The sequence below is a fragment of the Eleginops maclovinus genome, chromosome 1 (genome assembly GCF_036324505.1).
Source record: "Eleginops maclovinus isolate JMC-PN-2008 ecotype Puerto Natales chromosome 1, JC_Emac_rtc_rv5, whole genome shotgun sequence".
Lineage (NCBI taxonomy): Eukaryota > Metazoa > Chordata > Actinopteri > Perciformes > Eleginopidae > Eleginops > Eleginops maclovinus.
Window position 1 is genome coordinate 8,182,619 of NC_086349.1, and position 19,057 is coordinate 8,201,675.

The following is a 19,057-nucleotide window of genomic DNA, read 5'->3' on the forward strand; positions in this document are numbered from 1 at the left end:
GTAGCTGCACAATCTTTTTTAAAAAGCACTTACTGTGATTATTTTGACTGATATTGCAATAAGGTTCGTGACACTGGAAGGATTGATACTTGTTGCTTTACTATTGTGATTATAGTTGAAAAATGTATTTTAAATGATCATAATTTCCTAAAAAAAAAGACATTTTATTCGGTCTGTAGAAGGATGTAGCACCACAACCCCTAAAAGGGACCAATATTTACACATATTTTGCCTGTGACAAATATTGCTACTCGTGCATTTTCAACATTGCACTAGCCTATACTTCAATTTCAATTAAATGTGGGTTAACTGTGCAACCCTATTTATTTTGGACAAAATGTTAATTACAATATTTCTGGTCGAGGTGGGGAATATATCGCTCATCCTTGAGACTTATTGGCATTCCAGAAGCCATTGGAAATATGTCAAATTGAAATATTGCCTTACTATTGACCAAGGCCACTATAATAGAACATCAAAAAACAAACACTTTACGCAGGTCCCCTTCCCGGGGAGATGGAGGTGTATCTAGCCGTAGAAAGGCCTGCAAATGCAATTGTTTGACATTCAAATACTTGTCCTTAAACTGTAATTAAGATACATCATTAAAAAGTGATGGTATGCTATGTCAATATAAATGCCATAAAAGGTCATAGCTGAAATTGCCGTAAAATGTCCTGGCAAAGTATACCATTAAAAAAATACCATAGTATGGAAAGAAAGGCCATCAAAAGTCACATATAATATGCTATAAAATGTTATACAAAAGTCAAAGTATATTATGTCATAAAAATGGCAAGAAATATATGTCATTTAAGAAATGCAAAGTGTAGAATGTCATAAAAATTGCATAGTATCATGTGTTATTGAAAAAAGGGACACACTAGAAAGCCATAAAAATACATTAATGTGGAATTAAGGAAAGTTATAGCATATGTCATAAAAAAGCCATAGTATGATGCTCTGACACTGAGTTTTTCCAAAGTGTCAGGTGATCGAAGATGTCTACCTGCCCCTCAATGCTGTCTGCCTGTTAGCATCAGTGCACTCAACACTAGGTCTGTCTCAGATCACCCCTTAGGTGTCAGTTATCCCATATCAATTCTATCCGGAAATAAATGAACTTAAACGATGCACTTTCAACTGTTAAAGCACTAGGAAACTTCTGACCGGCAGCCATTCATCAGAGGGCTGTGTACAGGTATATGTTGCGTTAGCTTCTTAGCGTTAATGGTGAAAAACTCACCTATGTGTGTGTCCGTTTGCCCGTGTGGTCCAGGCACCTGTACGCTTATCTGTCTGTCTGGTTGCGGGATGCATTTCAGGCAAAAGGAGTGCAGACAAGGCAGAAGTTTTGGTTCACAGTTCCGGCTCTGAAGACTTTGTTTACACACTGCGCACGTATCCAACAGATTAAAGGGGGTCGATACCGGCGTGCCCGCTGGAGCTGTAGAAGGTGGGGACATTTCAGTGCTTGGTCCGCCAACAGGAGCATCCACGGCGGGCAAGGTTTCAGCTGCCGCCGGCTCCGCATTGGTAGAGCTGGTCTCAGCCGGGCTGTTACTAGTGCTACTGTTCGCTTCCCCTCCCTCAACAGCAGCAGCCCCACCGTTGCTTACGTCCCCGCCGTCGCTGTTGGGTGTAGGTGCCTCGTTAGCATTATCATGGGACTCTGTATCTTCTCCGCCTTTTGTGTTCCCTTCTAAGACTATAACTGCATTTTCAACTTTCATTTCTGGCTGCTCGTTATCTTGCGCTGAAGGCACGGCGTCCGAGTTAACAGACGTTTCCATATCATCCTCGCCTTTGTTATCCGCCATCTTCCTTCCTCTTTGAACCGCTGCACGTACTGCGTAAATGTCCCGAGCAGGAACACGGACGATTACGTCATGACGTAAACCAGATCCGAAGTTCTTATCATTCGGATCGGTTTGCGGATTCTTCAGAGAAATTATAATAAAAGTCTATTATTTAAATGATTCCATATTTAAATGATTCCATTGTAGTGGAAATGCTTAACTTGTACTTTTCTCATACTTTTCTCATTGTGACAAAAGGTTACTCATTTGACTCTGTACTGCTACATTTTCAATGTTTACAAAAATGTAACAACAATGGAGAAAACTCTCTGGAAACTATTGAAAAGGACATATTATGCAAACGTTCAGGTTCAAACAAACACATCATTCATATTGTTTTTTCTGAATGTGTCTGAAGGTACTCCAAATACCCAAATGTGCTTGTGCACTGAAAACGTATGTTAGTCCAAATATTTCCCCTTTTAAGATTATGCAAATTAAGGCAAATAATTCAGATCCTAGGTAAAGTATTCTGGTTGTTCCCTTAAATTAATATACTGTGATATCAAAGACAAAGTAATCATGCAGAAGGTTTGCATTTAAACTTCTTTGAAACACAATTTTTTTTTACTCATTTGGTAAATGCATGATAATACATCTCTGCAGTACTGCACATATGGATTCATTCATTCTATGGAAATGGTTGTTGCATTGTTTACCCGCATGTGACAATGTTTCCTATTCTGTGAATGCAAGGTTTTTGGGGGTGAATGAAAACATGGGTTCAGTTTTAGCATGCAAATAGAGAGGCACAACAGATTAACCCCAAAGGTAATTCTGTGTAAATAGGATCAGGATTTCCAAGGTATATAAGTATAAACAAAACGTATTTGTGTTATAAATCAAATGAATGAAAGCCTTGTGATATTTGGATGCAACAAAAACAAACCTAGTGAGGAGGTATAAGGATTACAGGAACAAACCGCCTTAAACTGGAAAAGACTAAACTTGATCTGATTATTTTTGTTTTTTTAATACAAAAGTAAATCCGATTTGTTGATAAAAAATATTTTTACACGATACACATGTAACTCAATTGACAAGTAACATGTGATTATAATTGTGATACTTGCAGTGTTCAGCTGCAACATCTGAATTGTGTTTGGAAATCACAGCATATTGCTTTTTTATATATAGGTGGAGGAGAATGTGTGTAGTTGGCACAGCTAGCCTGCATCTGGCACTCAGTTTTTTCAGCAATTACATCACCTTTTATGAAATTACAACATCATTATGTATACTTTTCTAATCAAAACTAATTTAGTTCAAATGTATGAGTAAACTGAGTACATGTTTAAATCAGCCTTAGAGTTGGAGCAGACTTTGTCAGTTGTAATTGCATTAGTAACAGAAAAAGAGTAAAAAGGTCAACCAAGTTCAAGAGATATCTGGCAGTGGCAAACATTAACCAACATGGATTAGCTTAATGAAAGCTAATTTGTAGAATGAAGTGATTATTTGCCGTGCCCTAATTGTTAGTGCTGTGGTTCTTTGCTGAGTCTGCACCCCCTTGTGACCTCTTTGACAAAATGTAAAATGGTTGCTCCCCTTGTTTCTATAACATATAGGTTGCATTACCTTTGGAACTGTTGCTATTATATTAGCAACCCAAAAAACAACAATAACACAGTTGAGTGTATTCGTAATACTTTCCATCCACCAATCAAACAAAGTAGGACCGGTAAGTATGATAACCCTGTTTGCTGGATAACAATGTAGTGTTTTGTGAAATGTTGTAGTGTTTTAGATGTTGTAGTGTTTTGTGAAATGTTGAAGTGTTTTGTGAAATGTTGTAGTATTTTGTGAAATGTTGTAGTGTTTTAGATGTTGTAGTATTTTGTGAAATGTTGAAGTGTTTTGTGAAACGTTGTTGTGTTTTGTGAAACGTTGTTGTGTTTTGTGAAATGTTGAAGTGTTTTGTGAAACGTTGTTTTGATTTGCACTTTAGGGCCACCGTACCCATCTCTGTAGACCAGGCCGAAATGTCAAAATCACCTAGGCCGAAATGTAAAACTAAATATGATTGAGTAAGGAAATTCAGGATGGTGGAAGAAATAATGATGTCTACGTGATAGAGAAAGTCAAAGTCAAGAACAATACCCTCCTGGTGCCTGGTACCTGAGAACCTCTTACGCATGAGAAGACGGAACAACTGATGAAGAAATGTATATAAAAGGAAGCCTGAACATTGTAAAAGTAGTCACTCCATGGACTGACTTGTGTATGATGTACTCTGTTGAATCTGCAGTAAACTGTTTTCTATTGGAACTCTTTTGACTCTGTTGATTTTTTTGAATGTTAAACAAGTGTTAGCATAGTGTTGTGAAGATTTCGAAGACAACAAGCCAAACTTCAGAGGTTTCTCCACAACATTTTCTTTACTTCTACAGTAGAAAGAACAACGTGGTTTCGGGTTTCACATAGAGGTAGTTCCATTCCACTCCACTAGATGTCAGAAACAAAACAACCACTACCTTTGAGGATTTTATTTTGAAGGTCCAGACCGGAAAACGTTTGTTTTAGTTGGCCGGAGCGTTTTTTCTATAGCTAATACAGGCAACAAACAAACCAACTTTAAAATATAGACTGATTAAAAATGGCCGGGACGGCTTCAGTAGCTGGTGAAGTGTTTGTCGATGCCTTGCCATATTTTGACCAAGGTTACGATGCAACAGGTGTGCGAGAAGCGGTGAGTAAACAGCACTAACAGCAGCGTGTTAGCTAACCATGCTAACCCAGGTGGACAAGGCACACTGTTTGGCTCAATTCACGTTTCAATGGGAGACTTGGCGGTTAGAATGTATAGCTCTATGTCTGCCCACAGTAAGCTATACCTATGTTTAGCATGAAGTCATTATTAAGCCAACAATATGTAATGTTAGTGTTTCAATCTTGTTTATAACTTCCGGGAGTAAGGAGCACAATACAAATTAGAATGAGTAAACTGTCTGTGAAACTCTTATCATGTTGTTCCCCTAAAGACAATGTACACACTAATTGAGTCTGTGATCAAGCACTTTCTGGTTTTGGTCAGAAGTTGCTTGCATCTTATAATACGTTGTTTGACCCACTTAAATTGCTCATTTAGAGATGAATGATTTGGCTCACACCTGACTCCTCGAATAGTCGGTTTGCAGCGATAATGAAAGCAGCTTAAATGCGTCAAGAGTATTACAAAAAGAAATGTAAATCCATTTATTTGGATTAAGCTGGAAGGGCTATTACAAAGGAATATTTCCACTTGGAAAAGGAAAGTGACTCTCGTATAGTTATTTTTCCTGGCCATACCTCATATTTTGCCAAAGTTGCTTCTGAACTCTGTTTAAATTGTTATTCCAATATGCCCAAAAATAGGACTATGGGGAAACTGTTAAAAAAAGTTGTGGTATTTTCTAAAAATGAAAGAACTATAACCTTATAACTGCCCTGCAACATCCAGTAAATAAATATCACCTGTACCCGAGGATTTTTAAACGATTGTTGAAACTGATACAAATTGGTAGCTTTAATGCTTTTCCTGTTTAAACATACATTTGCCTATGTAATTTTTCCTCTAGGCTGCAGCGCTGGTGGAAGAGGAGACTAGGAGATACAGACCGACCAAGAACTACCTGAGCTACCTCACCACACCTGACTTCTCTACTTTTGAGGTGACAAACTCCTCAGAAATCTTCAAAGCTTCGGCCAGTGGAACAGAAATAACAGCTCTTCTTTTCTCTTCTCACCCATTAGACAGAAATTATGAGAAATGAATTTGAGCGGTTGGCGGCTCGGCAGCCAATGGATCTCCTGAGCATGAAGAGGTAAAACCCTACACAACGCAGGAGTCTGTGGAACCACAGTGTAACCTTACACCTGGAGCAGCAGAACACCTGCATGTCTCTATGGGAACTTAATAAGAGACATGCAGAAATACTTGTATGAAATCACTGCCATTACTTACAGTGATGGTTTTATTTTGCACACTTTCACTTCTTTATTATGTTAATCACCTTTGGAATGCCCTGAAAATAAATTCCTAGGTAAACTTATCTGTATCAAACCATTTAGTGAACTCATTCTATGGAACACAAATGAACCACTTGAGCTTAAAAAACTGAAACACAAGCGACCTTTAACATCACGCTTATGAACTAAAATCAACTAATGTGACTACTTATTTTAGCAAAAAGCTGATTTTTGGATGACTGACTAATCATTTAATTTCACTAATAGTTTTAGCTTCAAGTATTTTTGTGTTTGGAGAATTAAAATGTGAACAAACGCCTTTCTGCTATAAGAAGGAAGTGCGTGTTATGCTCAAATGTTAAAAAATACTCAGTGTGAAGGGGATCTCCTGTAAACATCAAAACTTTGATCAATTTGTGTATATTACATTGTATAGACTAAAAGGGATATATAGTGCCAACAACGCATAGGTGCCCATGTAACTTAGACAAATGGATGGTGGATGTATTTTTAATAAAATCTACTTTTTCATCAACGTTTTTGCGCTGTGGCTTCAAATGGTGTAAATTAATCGGAACGTTTTATCTTCCCTTGTGGAGATATGAGCTTCCAGCACCATCAGCAGGACAGAAGAATGACATCACAGCCTGGCAGGAGTGCGTGAATAACTCCATGGCCCAGCTAGAGCACCAGGCGGTCCGAATTGACAATCTGGAGCTCATGTCGCAGTACGGAACCAACGCGTGGAAAGTCTACAACGAGTATGTAACCGCAGTTGTTTCTCTGACAATATCAGTGTACAAATTCCCCTAAAGACTGCTAACGTGACCTTATTTTCCTCTTTTAGTAACTTGGCCTTCATGATTGAGATTGCTCAGAAGGAACTCCAGAAATTCAGGTGACCAATCACTAGAACATATGTGATAGATAAAGGTGGCATTAAATACATTTTCACATGTTCACGTATAACTTTCTTTCTGCTACACAGGAAGCAAATTCAAGATCTTAACTGGCAGCGTAAGAACGATCAGTTAGCCGGAGGAGCCAAACTGCGAGAGCTGGAGTCAAAGTACGTTGTTTGAAGAATTTGATATCCCCATTCAATCATGGGAGGTAGGATTTTCCTGTTGTAACATTTGTGTCTATCCCTACACAGCTGGGTGTCTCTGGTCAGTAAGAACTTTGAGATTGAGCGTGCCATCGTACAGCTGGAGAACGAAGTGACGCAGCTCAGGCAGCAGCAGGGGGACGAGAACAAGGAGAACATCCGACAGGACTTCTAGAGCAAGTTTAACCCTCGGAGAACTGATCTGCAAACTGATCAAACCCTCAAACAGCAAGATCATCCTGTTTCATTAACTGCAGAAGCAACCTGAGGAGCAAAAGTCACCTTTACAGTCTGGAATCCTCGTAGTGTACCTTCAAAACACCGGTGGAATTCTGAATATGGCACTCTTTGGATACCTTTTAGTTTTCAAGGGTTAAACATTTTTTAAGTGGGACTTTGAATGATTTTCAATGAGAAAAAAAAGGAATTATTTTTCAAAGTTGAAATTGTTAGCAAGGAATCAAACTTTGCTATGTAGCTAATGGCGGCCAAAGCTAGCTAATGTTAGGAGTATTTGCTGGCATGTCCATTTTCTGCTTGTGCCTCTGTCATACCAACATTATTCAGCAAAAGTGAAATAATCTGTCTTTAAAGGATAGTTATACCAGCGTTTAGGTTTCAGTGTTTCGAGGCCATCTACCAACAGGAGTGGTGAAGATTTAGTGTACATAGTTTGTCCAAGACGCTTTTCTATGCGAGCCCCACCTTGACTTTCATTTATGTGATTGTTTATGCTGTTCTAATAAAATGAACATTTTCTAGTACTTCTCGTGTGGATTGGATTTATTTTATATCACACTTCAGCCTTACTTAGTATCTTAATATCTTTGTAAAACAAGGCAGTTTCTTTATCTCGGGCAGTTATCGGTATTCAAATTGCAGTCCCTCTCCCAATATAATAAAAAACGGTTCCACTGGCAGGAGCCTTTTCATTCAACTCAGGCTGAGAAACCATAGCTTTCTTGTGAAATGGAAATTCTGTAAAGCTCATTTATAAAGTTGTCAACATGCCAAAACCCAAAGGCCAAATTAACCCTTGGAAAATTGCTACACAGTATTTTGTGCTGAATTATCAGCTGAAGGACATATTGCTACCTGAACAATGTCCGTGGCTGAGGGTCTTTATCTCTTATGTACCCTGGGTTAATAATTACACAATTACAATCAACTGCTCGACAACTTAAAACTGTATCCAAGATATCTCTTATTTGAATAACAGCCAGTCAAATACTATATTGTATATTTCCTGATGAGATTAGGCAACTGTTAAATATTTACCCTGGAACACATCGCGGATAATGGAAAAGAGGGAAGTTAAATCCCAAGAAAAGCATTTTGAAACATGTTCTCTTGTATATTTAAAGCCAAACAGGTTTTTGATAATGTCCAGTTGGATTTGGGAGATTTTTTCCAATCAGCAAATTATATTAGTAAGGAAAAAAAAGGGGGAAAATATATCTAACTATCATCAATAAACGCATCACAAGATGAACATTTACTGCCTAATATACCTTTAACTTGATAAACGACAGCCTGGGTAATATCTAATATAATATCTGGTTAAAAGAAACAGTAATTTATCATGTATAATTATTTATTGCCACATTCCTCACAGTGTGCATAACAATATTTCATCTGCTGCTCTTCCTGTACATCCCTCTCCGGTGAAATCGAACAAACGTAGGGATCCAAACATATAATATAATACATTTTATCTGTGGCAAATAAAAAAGCACAGCTGCACGGCGATTATGTGCATGGTTTTCATGAAAAGCCAGATGGTCCAGCATAGAAAGGGGCCAGGTTAGTGTGGCCGGTAGACCAAAACCAACCAGGATTGGCAAAAAAAACCCACTGAAGTTCATGCTCTTTCACTCTCTCTTTTACAACATTCACACATCTCACACACTTTTGCAGGCACCGTTTGAAAAGAAACTGAAGGCTTCCCTTTAAAAAAAAAAAAAAGTCATTTGCTGCGACTGAATGGATTTTGACTATGTGCAAAAACACAGCCACCAGCAGCTATAGTAGCAGTAGCTGATTTTGGCCATGCTGCAGTCTTATATACTGAGAGTGTTGAGGGCTGGTACCAAAGTAACAGTCTCTGGCAGGTTCTGGTTCTGGTCCTGACTCCCTTTACTCTGGATGAACTTCTGCCGGTGCCTGTCCTCCTGACGCTTCTTCTTCTCCTGCCGCTGCTGCTCTTTCCTCTGCTTGTTAGATACCTGAGAGCAAAGGAAAAACAGACAGTTTTAGTCATTTCAATTGCAAACCATGGATGTATAAAGAGAACTGGAACGAGCGTCGGACACAAGGCCTCGTTCATTCCTATGAAAGTTGCTCAAGAAAATCCTAAGGGCAAAACGTTAAAAAAAAACCTGCATGCCTGCCTCTTGAGAGCAAAAAAAAGGCAGATAGAGCATGCACACTTGAGTTTTCCCTTAAGCCCCGCCTCTGAAAAACCACTCTAGATTCAGCTTTTAGACTTCTTAGTACTGGGTAGTGATTTAGTTCATGAAAAATGAACCGCTACGAGCCACTACGAACATTTGCTTCAACATCCGACCCACTTCCTGGGGGCTTGCTATCAAATAAGCCTCCATTGGACTCCTTTGTTCACTTCTGTAACATTGTGATATCACTATGTTACACTCGCTCTCCTATTGGATTGCGCTCCAACACGTTGTACGGGATTGGCTAAGGTCCGGGACATCTCTAAGCAGAGCTAGCTGGCTAACCAATCAGAGCAGACTGGGCTCTGGTTTCAGACAGAGGGTGAAAAGAGGTGCCGCAGCACAGGCAGGATGAGAGCAATAAAGAGCTTTTTGAACATTAAAGCATGGAGACATGTCACAGTAGAGACACAACATACAAATACGAACCTGAAAATGGGCTGAATACTGTATGTTCTCTTTCACTGAGGAGTGTTTTATCCTCAAGTAATTGTTTCCCCACGTCTGAATCAGAATCAGGTTTTTTGCTCAGTAGGTTTAATGATTCATTTGCTTTGGTGTACAAAAATCATTACATTTCTTTTCACAAAAAATAGATGTTTTGAACAAATAAACAAAGGAAATGCAACAAGAATATGACAAATTTCACATTTTAAAACACAATATTTGAAGTATATTAGAATTTAGAGTGAAGACGCTGGGTAATTATCAAATCCAAAATCTTTTTTTGTTCAATTATATAACAAAATTAAATAAATATAAAATAAATTGAATAATTAATTTAATGTTTATACAAAACAAGAATGTGCCAAACAAAGTTAAAATAAAATACATTGAATATATATATATATATTTCTAGAATTATTTTTTAGTTTGTAACACCTAAATATATGTTTTGATTAATATTTTGAATACTGGATGGCGCTGAGCAGACATGATGGAACAAGCAAACGGACAGACGCGGTTCTTCGCTGTTTTTTTTAAAAGCCTTCCATTTCCACTGAAACCCCTCTCACACAACATACTGAAACCCCTCTCACACAACATACTGAAACCCCTCTCACACAACATACTGAAACCCCTCTCACACAACATACTGAAACCCCTCTCACACAATATACTGAAACATACTGAAACCCCTCTCACACAACATACTGAAACCCCTCTCACAACATACTGAAACCCCTCTCACAACATACTGAAACCCCTCTCACACAACATACTGAAACCCCTCTCACACAACATACTGAAACCCCTCTCACACAACATACTGAAACCCCTCTCACAACATACTGAAACCCCTCTCACAACATACTGAAACCCCTCTCACACAACATACTGAAACCCCTCTCACACAACATACTGAAACCCCTCTCTCACAACATACTGAAACCCCTCTCACACAACATACTGAAACCCCTCTCACAACATACTGAAACCCCTCTCACAACATACTGAAACCCCTCTCACAACATACTGAAACCCCTCTCACACAACATACTGAAACCCCTCTCACACAACATACTGAAACCCCTCTCTCACAACATACTGAAACCCCTCTCACACAACATACTGAAACCCCTCTCACAACATACTGAAACCCCTCTCACAACATACTGAAACCCCTCTCACAACATACTGAAACCCCTCTCACACAACATACTGAAACCCCTCTCACACAACATACTGAAACCCCCCTCTCACACAACATACTGAAACCCCTCTCACACAGCATATTGAGAGCGTTTCATATGTGTATATGAGAGAATTTGACATATGTTTGTAAATGTTTTTGGTTTCAGTTGTGTGTGTGAGAGTGTTTCACATGTGTATGTGAATGGTATTTCTGAATAATGTCCCTAACCACCCCTCATACAGGCAGTGTAATCAGTGTGTATCTACCTTTTGCTTTTGTATGTTGCTGCTTTCTGCTGGCTGTTTGTGCTCACTGCAGTCTGAGGCTTCAGCCCTGCAGGCGGAACAGGATCCCGAAGAGCACTGACCCTGCACGCAGCCAACAAGCCATTCAGAGTTGATGGTGGCCGCACTCAGCTGGAGCAGGTTCTCCTCATCTCCTGAGGCAGGAAATACACACATGAATAAAACCAGTTAGTGCAAGCAAACGTTCTATTATCAGTTGCTTTGGTACAATTCTCAGATCAGACACTGATCAAACACTTGCTCACCCTTGAAATTATTTAGTTACACATCATACATTCTTATTTGTTTGAACAAATAGCCAAAGCTTTGACTCATTCAAACTAATTAGTAGAATTGTCTGCTACAATTTGGTCATCTGATGTGGTCGAGAAATCCAATTGTAATTTTTTGGTGAAGGGTAAGAAAGTATTTGGTATTGAGATACCTCTAAATCCAGAATTTTGCTCTGGGATTAGTTTCTAATAATGAATGCGGACACAGGCACATTCTTAGAAACACTTTTAAAGCTGCACCCCTCACAATATTGGTAAATAATTCAACAGAATGTGACGGCTGATCGTTTTTTGTTTCTTTGTCTATTTTTGTTCTGTGGTATTTGGTATGTTTGGTCTTAGGTGTTTTATTTCATAAAGATATAAAATGTTAATATAAGAATTAGTTAATCGAACTGTAAAATAAAGGTCCTCTGTTGAGTATTCCAAACCCCAAACAAAATCATTTATATTCATATCAGACTTTTTTAAATAATTGTGTTTTGATTCAAAAAAACTTGCTTGTGGTTAATCTTCACTTCTACTAATGAAGGTTGTTTTGTGAAGCGTTCGAGATCAACCTTGCGTGTACAGCGGGTCTGTTTCCTATGTTTACATTTCTATTTTCTTTCCTTATGTGCTCTGCGGTGCTGTTAATACTGTCTAATATATTTTTGTTTCTCTATCACAACAACAACAGTAAAGGTGCAAATGTGAGTCCTAATCCATATCTTGCATCTCCAATGTAAAGTCATTTGTAATCACAAAATCTGTTATGCTGACAATAAGCATTTTTACTATCTTTTATGTATAGAATGAAACAAAGAGGCATAAATTTGACTCATTGAATTAAACATGAACTTAAACAAGGGACTTTGAGCAAGTTTACAGGTAATCTGTTGTGTGTGGGGTTTTGTTTGAAATCATTTCAGTAAATACACTTACTGTTAGAGGATTGTTAGGGTTGATTCGAGAGATGTACCAAGGCAGTGCCGCCGCTCCCATAACGCGCATTACGCGCTGTGCGTAGGGCACCAAGTGTCGAGGGGGCACCACCAAAAATAGCCTAATGAAAAATCGTCATAATAATTATAAGGCCGAAATTATTTCAGTAGACTATAGAAATATGAGGCACTTTTTAGGCATACTACTCAAAGGTACCGATGGTGCCCCCCTCTCCCCTCCCCCCTCCCCTCCCCACTCACTCATCACAACTCATAATGTTTTTTTATTGGGGGGGGGGGGGGGGAGGGCATCATGAAGGAATTATGCTTAGGGCACCAAAATGGCTAGCAGCGGCACTGTACCAAGGCAACTGTTTATGGGGTAAAAGGGAAACTTAGCTGAACAGACGGGCTTGCACGCCTGATGGTTATGAAGTCTGTAAGTTGATCCCTAGCCCTGTAAAACTGACAGTCCTGACAGTCTAATTCTTCTGGCAGCTAATGAATCAAGCGTAGCCTCTGACCCGGGATTCCTCGGTTCTTGATGGAGCTCAGGATCACGTTGTCCTCCTCTGAGGCTGAGGGAGAAGAGTTTTTCCTTCTGGCCCTCTGTCCCTCCCCGAACTCACGCTGATGGCCTTGTGTATTCTGCAGATTCTGCGCACAGCAATAGTGAGAGAAAAACATGCCTTAAAAAATGTAAATGTGGTTTGAGAAACATATCTAAAGAGGTGGACCTTGGGGGGGTGAGTGTGTAGGAGAGAAACTTTGGGATTTTAGCCTTTGCAGACCATTTACATGCACAGAAACCTATATAACACACTACAGGAAAAGAACAACCCTAAAAAGCACAATAGGGACTGTTTAATACAAATTGGGGATATTTCCCTGAATACTGCTCGATGCTGCTTGATTTCCCATCGTAAGTCCTACCTCTATGCGCAGCTGGGCAGGACTCTCAGAGTTGTCTCCGGTCCGCCTCACGCTGTCATAATGATCTCCGTAGCGGTAGGCAATGTGCAGCTCTCTGCACGCCTGCTTCTCTGCACCATTTATCTGCAAAGGGAACAGAACATATAAGCTATGTGGTGTCCCTGAAGGGATTTCATCATTAGATTACGTTACATCATTTGAAAAGCTTTCCCTACCTCCCACAGCGGTGCGTTGAGCTGATGGATGACCACTTTCACCTGTTGACTGCGAGCAAAAGCCACGATAGCGTCATTGCCAGCAAACGTACCAGCCTGAGAGAGGTTAGACACTGGGTGGAGAGAGACAACACCATTACTCACAATATAACCTTACACTGCGATCACACAACATTTGTTTTTTTACTTTCTGTAATGCTGTTGCAGCAGATACACTGGCACTAGGCACCATCACTAGCAAGACCTTTTAAACTCTGCAATCCTATTAAATACTTTGACACCACTGTATATATTGTAATACAATGTTATATATTGTAGTTCAATGTGCACATTTTTATTTTAGATTATTATGTTTACATAAATATTTAATTGTATTTTCTATATATTCTTCCTTTTATTGTTTATTTTACTTTAATTTCTTATCATTTTATAATTATTATTAATTTAATCATTTTGTTTCACATTCTTACCCGTCTTACTGTTTTAAAAATGTTTATAAATATTTGTATTCATTTTTTCATTGTATAATAATTATTTTTTAAATAAATAAATAATAATAATAATAATTAATAAATAGATGAAATGTCACAGAACCTAATTCTACCCAGCATGAATAAAGTATTCTGATTCAGATTTACAGGATATGTCCTGAGACACTACTATTAACCCTAAACAGCAATTTCAATTGTTTTTCATAATTCAAAAAGATTATATCAAATATTTATATAAACTATATCAAACTGCTGCTACTCCTCAAAAGCCAAAATACTCAGCTCGCAGTGGATACCGAACTTTTTGGCTTGGCACAATTAAAACATTGGAGCAATATTTAAGTGTACCCCTTTATCAACAGTTGCATACGTATACATGTTGTGCACACTTGAACCAAAGTGTGTGGGGTATTTTTTTGCCTCGGTTTAATTTAATATTTTTTGGGGTCTGAAAATGTCTAATTAGCCAATAACTCACAGTTAAACAAGGGGGAATACACAAGAGCTGAGTCGCAGTCTGTGGACGGATACATCTACAGGTTCATGATTTCACAAAAACAAACACGTTCGCCTCCTATAGGGCAAACTGTGGCTGGGGAAAATTTTTAAGGACCAACCAACTGACAAAGGGAGCTTTAGAGCTGCTGGTTAAATTTAAAAAACAAACATTAGAGGAAAGTCTTGGATCCAAACCCTTTTACAGGATCCCCACATTGCAGAATCAACTGAGGGCCACTAGGGGTCATTGTTTTCCTGTTAAATGTTCTGTCCAGTCATTTATGAAGGCCTCATTAAGTAGTAAATAAGACCTAAATTAAAGTCTCCTATCTGATTATAGCATTGTATCTTATTTACCCTGTTTCCCACATTAGGTCATTTTCTTACAGTGCTGTGTAAAGGGAACATCATCCTCAACAAAGGGTTCAAAGTCTTGCCGATGGGACGTCATATACTGGACCGTCTCCTGCCGAAGCTGCAGGTGACCCCGGGAGTGACCCTCCAACTGGTCGCCTAGAGCTCTGAACAGGCAGTTCCTGGAAGAAAGAGACAGTGACTCATATGTCCCCACATGACTGCTTCCAGTTAAACGACTCAGTTTTGAGGTTCTTGGCCATTATGAGTGTTATGTAATGTAACATATTTACATTTACAAAGGCTTTCCCCCCCATAGCATTTATTAAAAATGTGCATTAGCTGGGTAGTGTCAGGGCTTTGGCCAATGACTAAGGTTCTTTTGACAACAAGGCTCCCAGACACATGAGAGATAGAAGTAAGACTATATTGTAAATTGATGCAATTCCCATCATGACTTTTCATTTAGCAAGAGAAACATACAGGTATTTTCCTTTTTGTTTCCCATCATAAATGGCAAATGACTGTTATTGTAAGTTAGGGATAAGAAATCATGTTTCAACAAAGATGAGGATTTTCATGTTATGGCTCTATTCTAGTACAGTTGTCTCTATTATGCAGCTACAAATATGTTGCACTTCAATTTACAGTACATTGTTATTGACTTTGGGCTGGTGAGGTGTAGGCACAGAGGTTGGAGACATTTTGTTCCTCAACCAAGGCATCCTGGTTACTCATGATGAGACAGCTTGAAGCTTTCTGTATATAATAGGGTTTAAGAGACACGTGTTGCCATTTCAGTCATGGAAAAAGACAACACAGCACAGCAGGGAAGGAACCCACAATCTTTTTCTGGCTCTTACCCATCTCCGGGGACTTCTCTCAGCTTGAGCCCCAAGGCCTGGAGCTGGTTGGAGAAACTGGCAAACTCTGCTCCATCATCACCGTCTTGAGGTCGGTTCTTGCGGTCCTTCACGATGGCCCTCCGTGCTGCCCGCTCGTCCCTCTTGCGCTCCATTTCATTCTTCTTGTTTCTCCCGACAGGTTTCGTCGTCTGCTTCCTGGACATGTTGGCTACTGTTGTTTCTGCGGGCCTACAACACCAAAATATGCTTTCTTATAGGAATAAGCTGGCACCTGCTTCAACCGCTGCCAAACATCTGAAAAAGATGAAAAAGAAACAGAGGTGAGGGGGCGCAGATCTCAATATATAGGTGGTTATTTCCGCCAGTTAGTCTTCTTTGTAGATGTAAGACAATACGCCTTTATGATGGCAAATTCAACATATAAATAAACAGTTTGTTCCACCTTAATCTGGGCTTGGTTCACAATGACAATTTTAGATTAAACCCTGATTGACAATACGTTAGCTTAACAAATTAAATGAAGTTGGTGTTTATGTTTATCAAATGTAGACTACATCAAAAGTAAAAAGAAACACTCTTTAACGACGTTAAATAACTTGACAATAAGGTCAGTTTGGTTGTATATGTGACTGATGTTAACTATGTTATTTTATTAATTGTAATTGTAACGGAGTACTGACTGTACTAGCACATTAATATTACTTGTTAGCTAACACAAACTGAGTCAGGTTAGCTGCTAGCTGACATGAAGTTCGGCAGCTAGCAGCTATCTTGTTAGCACTAAACGGCTGGGCATTACATAATAAATCATATGTTTCCGCTTATAGAATTACCTACATAGAAGACAACTGGAGCGATTAACAGTAAACAGAGGGATGCTTACCGTTGACAAGCTGGGTTTTTACAAAATATGACAGTGTTTCTTTTTGTTCAATTTGTCTCGCTCGGAATGATGTAGTATCAGTTTTTGTTTACAACTGATGTTCTGCTTCCGTATGTCTATGTGCGTCAAGACGTACGGAAGGGGGAATGGGCCAAACTACAGAAGCAAACATTATTTTTTTACATTGAGCCGATTCTAGAAGCAATTGTATTAATTAAAACCAAAACTACTCCTATCATGATGTTTACAGTTCAAAAAAATTCTTAGTTGCAATTTTGTAATAACAATTGGTATCAATCTGCATCATTTTGTGGCGATTTACAGATACATCTAATCAATCAAGCATTCAGTCTGTCTGTCTGTCTGTCTGTCTGTCTGTCTGTCTGTCTGTCTGTCTGTCTGTCTGTCTGTCTGTCTGTCTGTCTGTCTGTCTGCCTACCAATTTATCTATCTATCCATCTATCTATATATCTATCCAATAGTAGTCACAACTGAAATCTCTGAGTCATCTTATTTGCAGACTGTGACTCAGGACAAAGTAGGAGGTAGAGTAGCAATTTTATAAGAAATGTTGCTTTTAAAAATCTCTCCACACTCTCTGCTCTCCTCCTCTCTTAGAAAAATCTACTCACCACCACCAACTCCTTCTGATGACTCCACGCAGTTGCTGAAAGTAATGTGGAGGAGGAGTGGGCTGAGAAGCAATAAACAGGATGTTTGCTGAGTAAAAAAGACCAACAGACACACTGAGACAAAATAAAATGTGCCTCAAGACATAAAACTGCACTACAAAAGAGAAGAAAGACGTTTTCTGTTTCCTAAAACTACAAAAAATACTAATTTACTCAAAAAGAGCTGGTGTAACAGAAACATGCATCCACAGATGTCAGTAAGTGTGTGATTTATGTTAGACCCCAGTGAGTGATGGCATTGTGTGTTACAGTAACAATGACCTGAAGGCTAGCCCTGCATTGTTTCATGTGCAGCAATCAGCATCAGTCACATATGTTTGTGTGTGTGTGTGTGTGTGTGTGTGTGTGTGTGTGTGTGTGTGTGTGTGTGTGTGTGTGTGTGTGTGTGTGTGTGTGTGTGTGTGTGTGTGTGTGTGTGTGTGTGTGTGTGTGTGTGTGTGTGTGTGTGTGAGGGAGAAAAGGTGTGTGAGTCAAACAGGATACATGCTTTATTTTTACTTCAGTCTGTAATAGTACTTATGCCAACTGATTTTATGATATTAAATTTGTTTGATATTTACAATTTTATTCCTACTATCTTTTTTTCATGACATTACACATGTTTTTTTTATATGGATAATACCTGCAGAGTGTGGTAATGTATCTTTACAGAAATAAGGTCACTCGATTTCCGAGTGCTCCTTGACATGTGAATAATTCTTTAATGCCTTCATATTAGGTCACATTTCTCTCGATTCTCAGCTGTGTCTAATTTGGCTTCAGTGAATGGCTCTCCGCTTTTTTTTGTGGTCAGCTTTTAATTGAATTTGTCAATTGAAAATCATTGTACTCAAGGTACTATAGACAAGGACTAGTTAAATACCATGTCTTTCTTTCAAAGGGACATATTTTATTGGTGCAAGTTACAATCTCATTCCAATTTGGTTGAATGTTCTTGTTTCAGGTCATTTTACTATCAAGTGTTTACATTAACCCCTTTCTGTACATTTCAATCACATTCTTCTACACTGTGGCCCAGATTGACATTGTTTCTTGAATGGGGGGTGGAAGTGAATTAACATTGGCTGTGTGCCTGTGGGTGACCATTAAAACAGCAAATTAATGTATACAGCAGCAAAGGGCATTTTTTTTAAATAAAGATAACACAAGAAGTGAGTATTTTGTAACAATGTCTTGTTAAAAAAAACCTGTTATGATTTTATTATTAACATTTTAGAAAATGTATTCTATAGCAGCGATGCAAGCTACTGTGTATCAGCAAACACGATGTTCATTTTGCTTGAAAACATTTATTTGTCTGCCCGCTGTTTATTTTTTTGTCCCATTGTTTACTTATTCTGTTTGGTTAGGCTGCATAATACACTTGGAATCATATCACATTTTATTGGATGATTTGTAGTTTGGGGTTGGCAGTGAAGAAGTTGAACCTGACACACATCCACTTCTGATGTTGTACGAACTTTATCCTTTAGTTGTCACAAGACATAAAGGGCCAATCTGATATGAAATTACATAACATCTAATATTGAATATTAGAGTGATTTCAATTGGTCCAGAGAATATAGGACATTTTTAAAATGTCTATAAGTTTTGTAGGAAAACTAGACAATGGTAATTTGGG

General features: G+C 38.7%; 3 protein-coding genes across 7 annotated transcripts in view; 1 reads left to right on the top strand and 2 right to left on the bottom strand.

The window, feature by feature from the left end:
• The window catches only part of trim33 (tripartite motif containing 33), a 32,016-nt gene extending 30,181 nt beyond the window's left edge, over nt 1-1,835 (bottom strand). For all 4 annotated transcript variants that reach the window (XM_063885443.1, XM_063885435.1, XM_063885427.1 and 1 more), the window contains exon 1: nt 1,247-1,835. In XM_063885443.1, coding sequence (XP_063741513.1) covers nt 1,247-1,820 — 574 coding nt within the window. In that variant the 5' untranslated portion in view covers nt 1,821-1,835. The remainder of the gene's footprint in view (nt 1-1,246) is intronic.
• A 2,487-nt stretch (nt 1,836-4,322) lies between these two features.
• On the top strand, nt 4,323-7,679 carry bcas2 (BCAS2 pre-mRNA processing factor). Its single transcript, XM_063881065.1, has 7 exons — nt 4,323-4,548; nt 5,417-5,509; nt 5,592-5,662; nt 6,407-6,568; nt 6,655-6,705; nt 6,796-6,876; nt 6,964-7,679. The coding sequence occupies exons 1-7, from the start codon at nt 4,456-4,458 to the stop codon at nt 7,088-7,090; spliced, it is 678 nt and encodes a 225-aa protein (XP_063737135.1). The 5' UTR covers nt 4,323-4,455; the 3' UTR covers nt 7,091-7,679.
• An 812-nt stretch (nt 7,680-8,491) lies between these two features.
• On the bottom strand, nt 8,492-16,892 carry otud3 (OTU deubiquitinase 3). Of its 2 annotated transcripts, none has more exons than XM_063881077.1 (8): nt 16,745-16,892; nt 15,859-16,155; nt 15,029-15,177; nt 13,653-13,765; nt 13,438-13,560; nt 13,029-13,161; nt 11,271-11,443; nt 8,492-9,140 (listed from the first exon to the last, which is right to left on the bottom strand). In XM_063881077.1, the coding sequence occupies exons 2-8, from the start codon at nt 16,062-16,064 to the stop codon at nt 8,976-8,978; spliced, it is 1,062 nt and encodes a 353-aa protein (XP_063737147.1). In that variant the 5' UTR covers nt 16,065-16,155; nt 16,745-16,892; the 3' UTR covers nt 8,492-8,975. The 2 variants fall into 2 exon arrangements, with proteins under 2 accessions (XP_063737147.1, XP_063737154.1); XM_063881084.1 differs by lacking the exon at nt 16,745-16,892 and adding an exon at nt 15,649-15,754 and having other exon boundaries at nt 15,859-16,059.
• Between the last annotated feature and the right edge of the window lie 2,165 nt (nt 16,893-19,057).

Coding starts and splice junctions, on each gene's coding strand:
- bcas2 (XM_063881065.1), top strand. CDS start 4,456: ATGGCCGGGACGGCTTCAGTAGCTGGTGAAGTGTTTGTCGATGCCTTG. Junction 5,510..5,591: donor CTGACTTCTCTACTTTTGAG/GTGACAAACTCC, acceptor CTCACCCATTAG/ACAGAAATTATGAGAAATGA. Junction 6,877..6,963: donor CTGCGAGAGCTGGAGTCAAA/GTACGTTGTTTG, acceptor ATCCCTACACAG/CTGGGTGTCTCTGGTCAGTA.
- otud3 (XM_063881077.1), bottom strand. CDS start 16,064: ATGTCCAGGAAGCAGACGACGAAACCTGTCGGGAGAAACAAGAAGAAT. Junction 13,561..13,652: donor TCAACGCACCGCTGTGGGAG/GTAGGGAAAGCT, acceptor TTCCCTTTGCAG/ATAAATGGTGCAGAGAAGCA. Junction 9,141..11,270: donor GCAACATACAAAAGCAAAAG/GTAGATACACAC, acceptor CTTTGCTCTCAG/GTATCTAACAAGCAGAGGAA.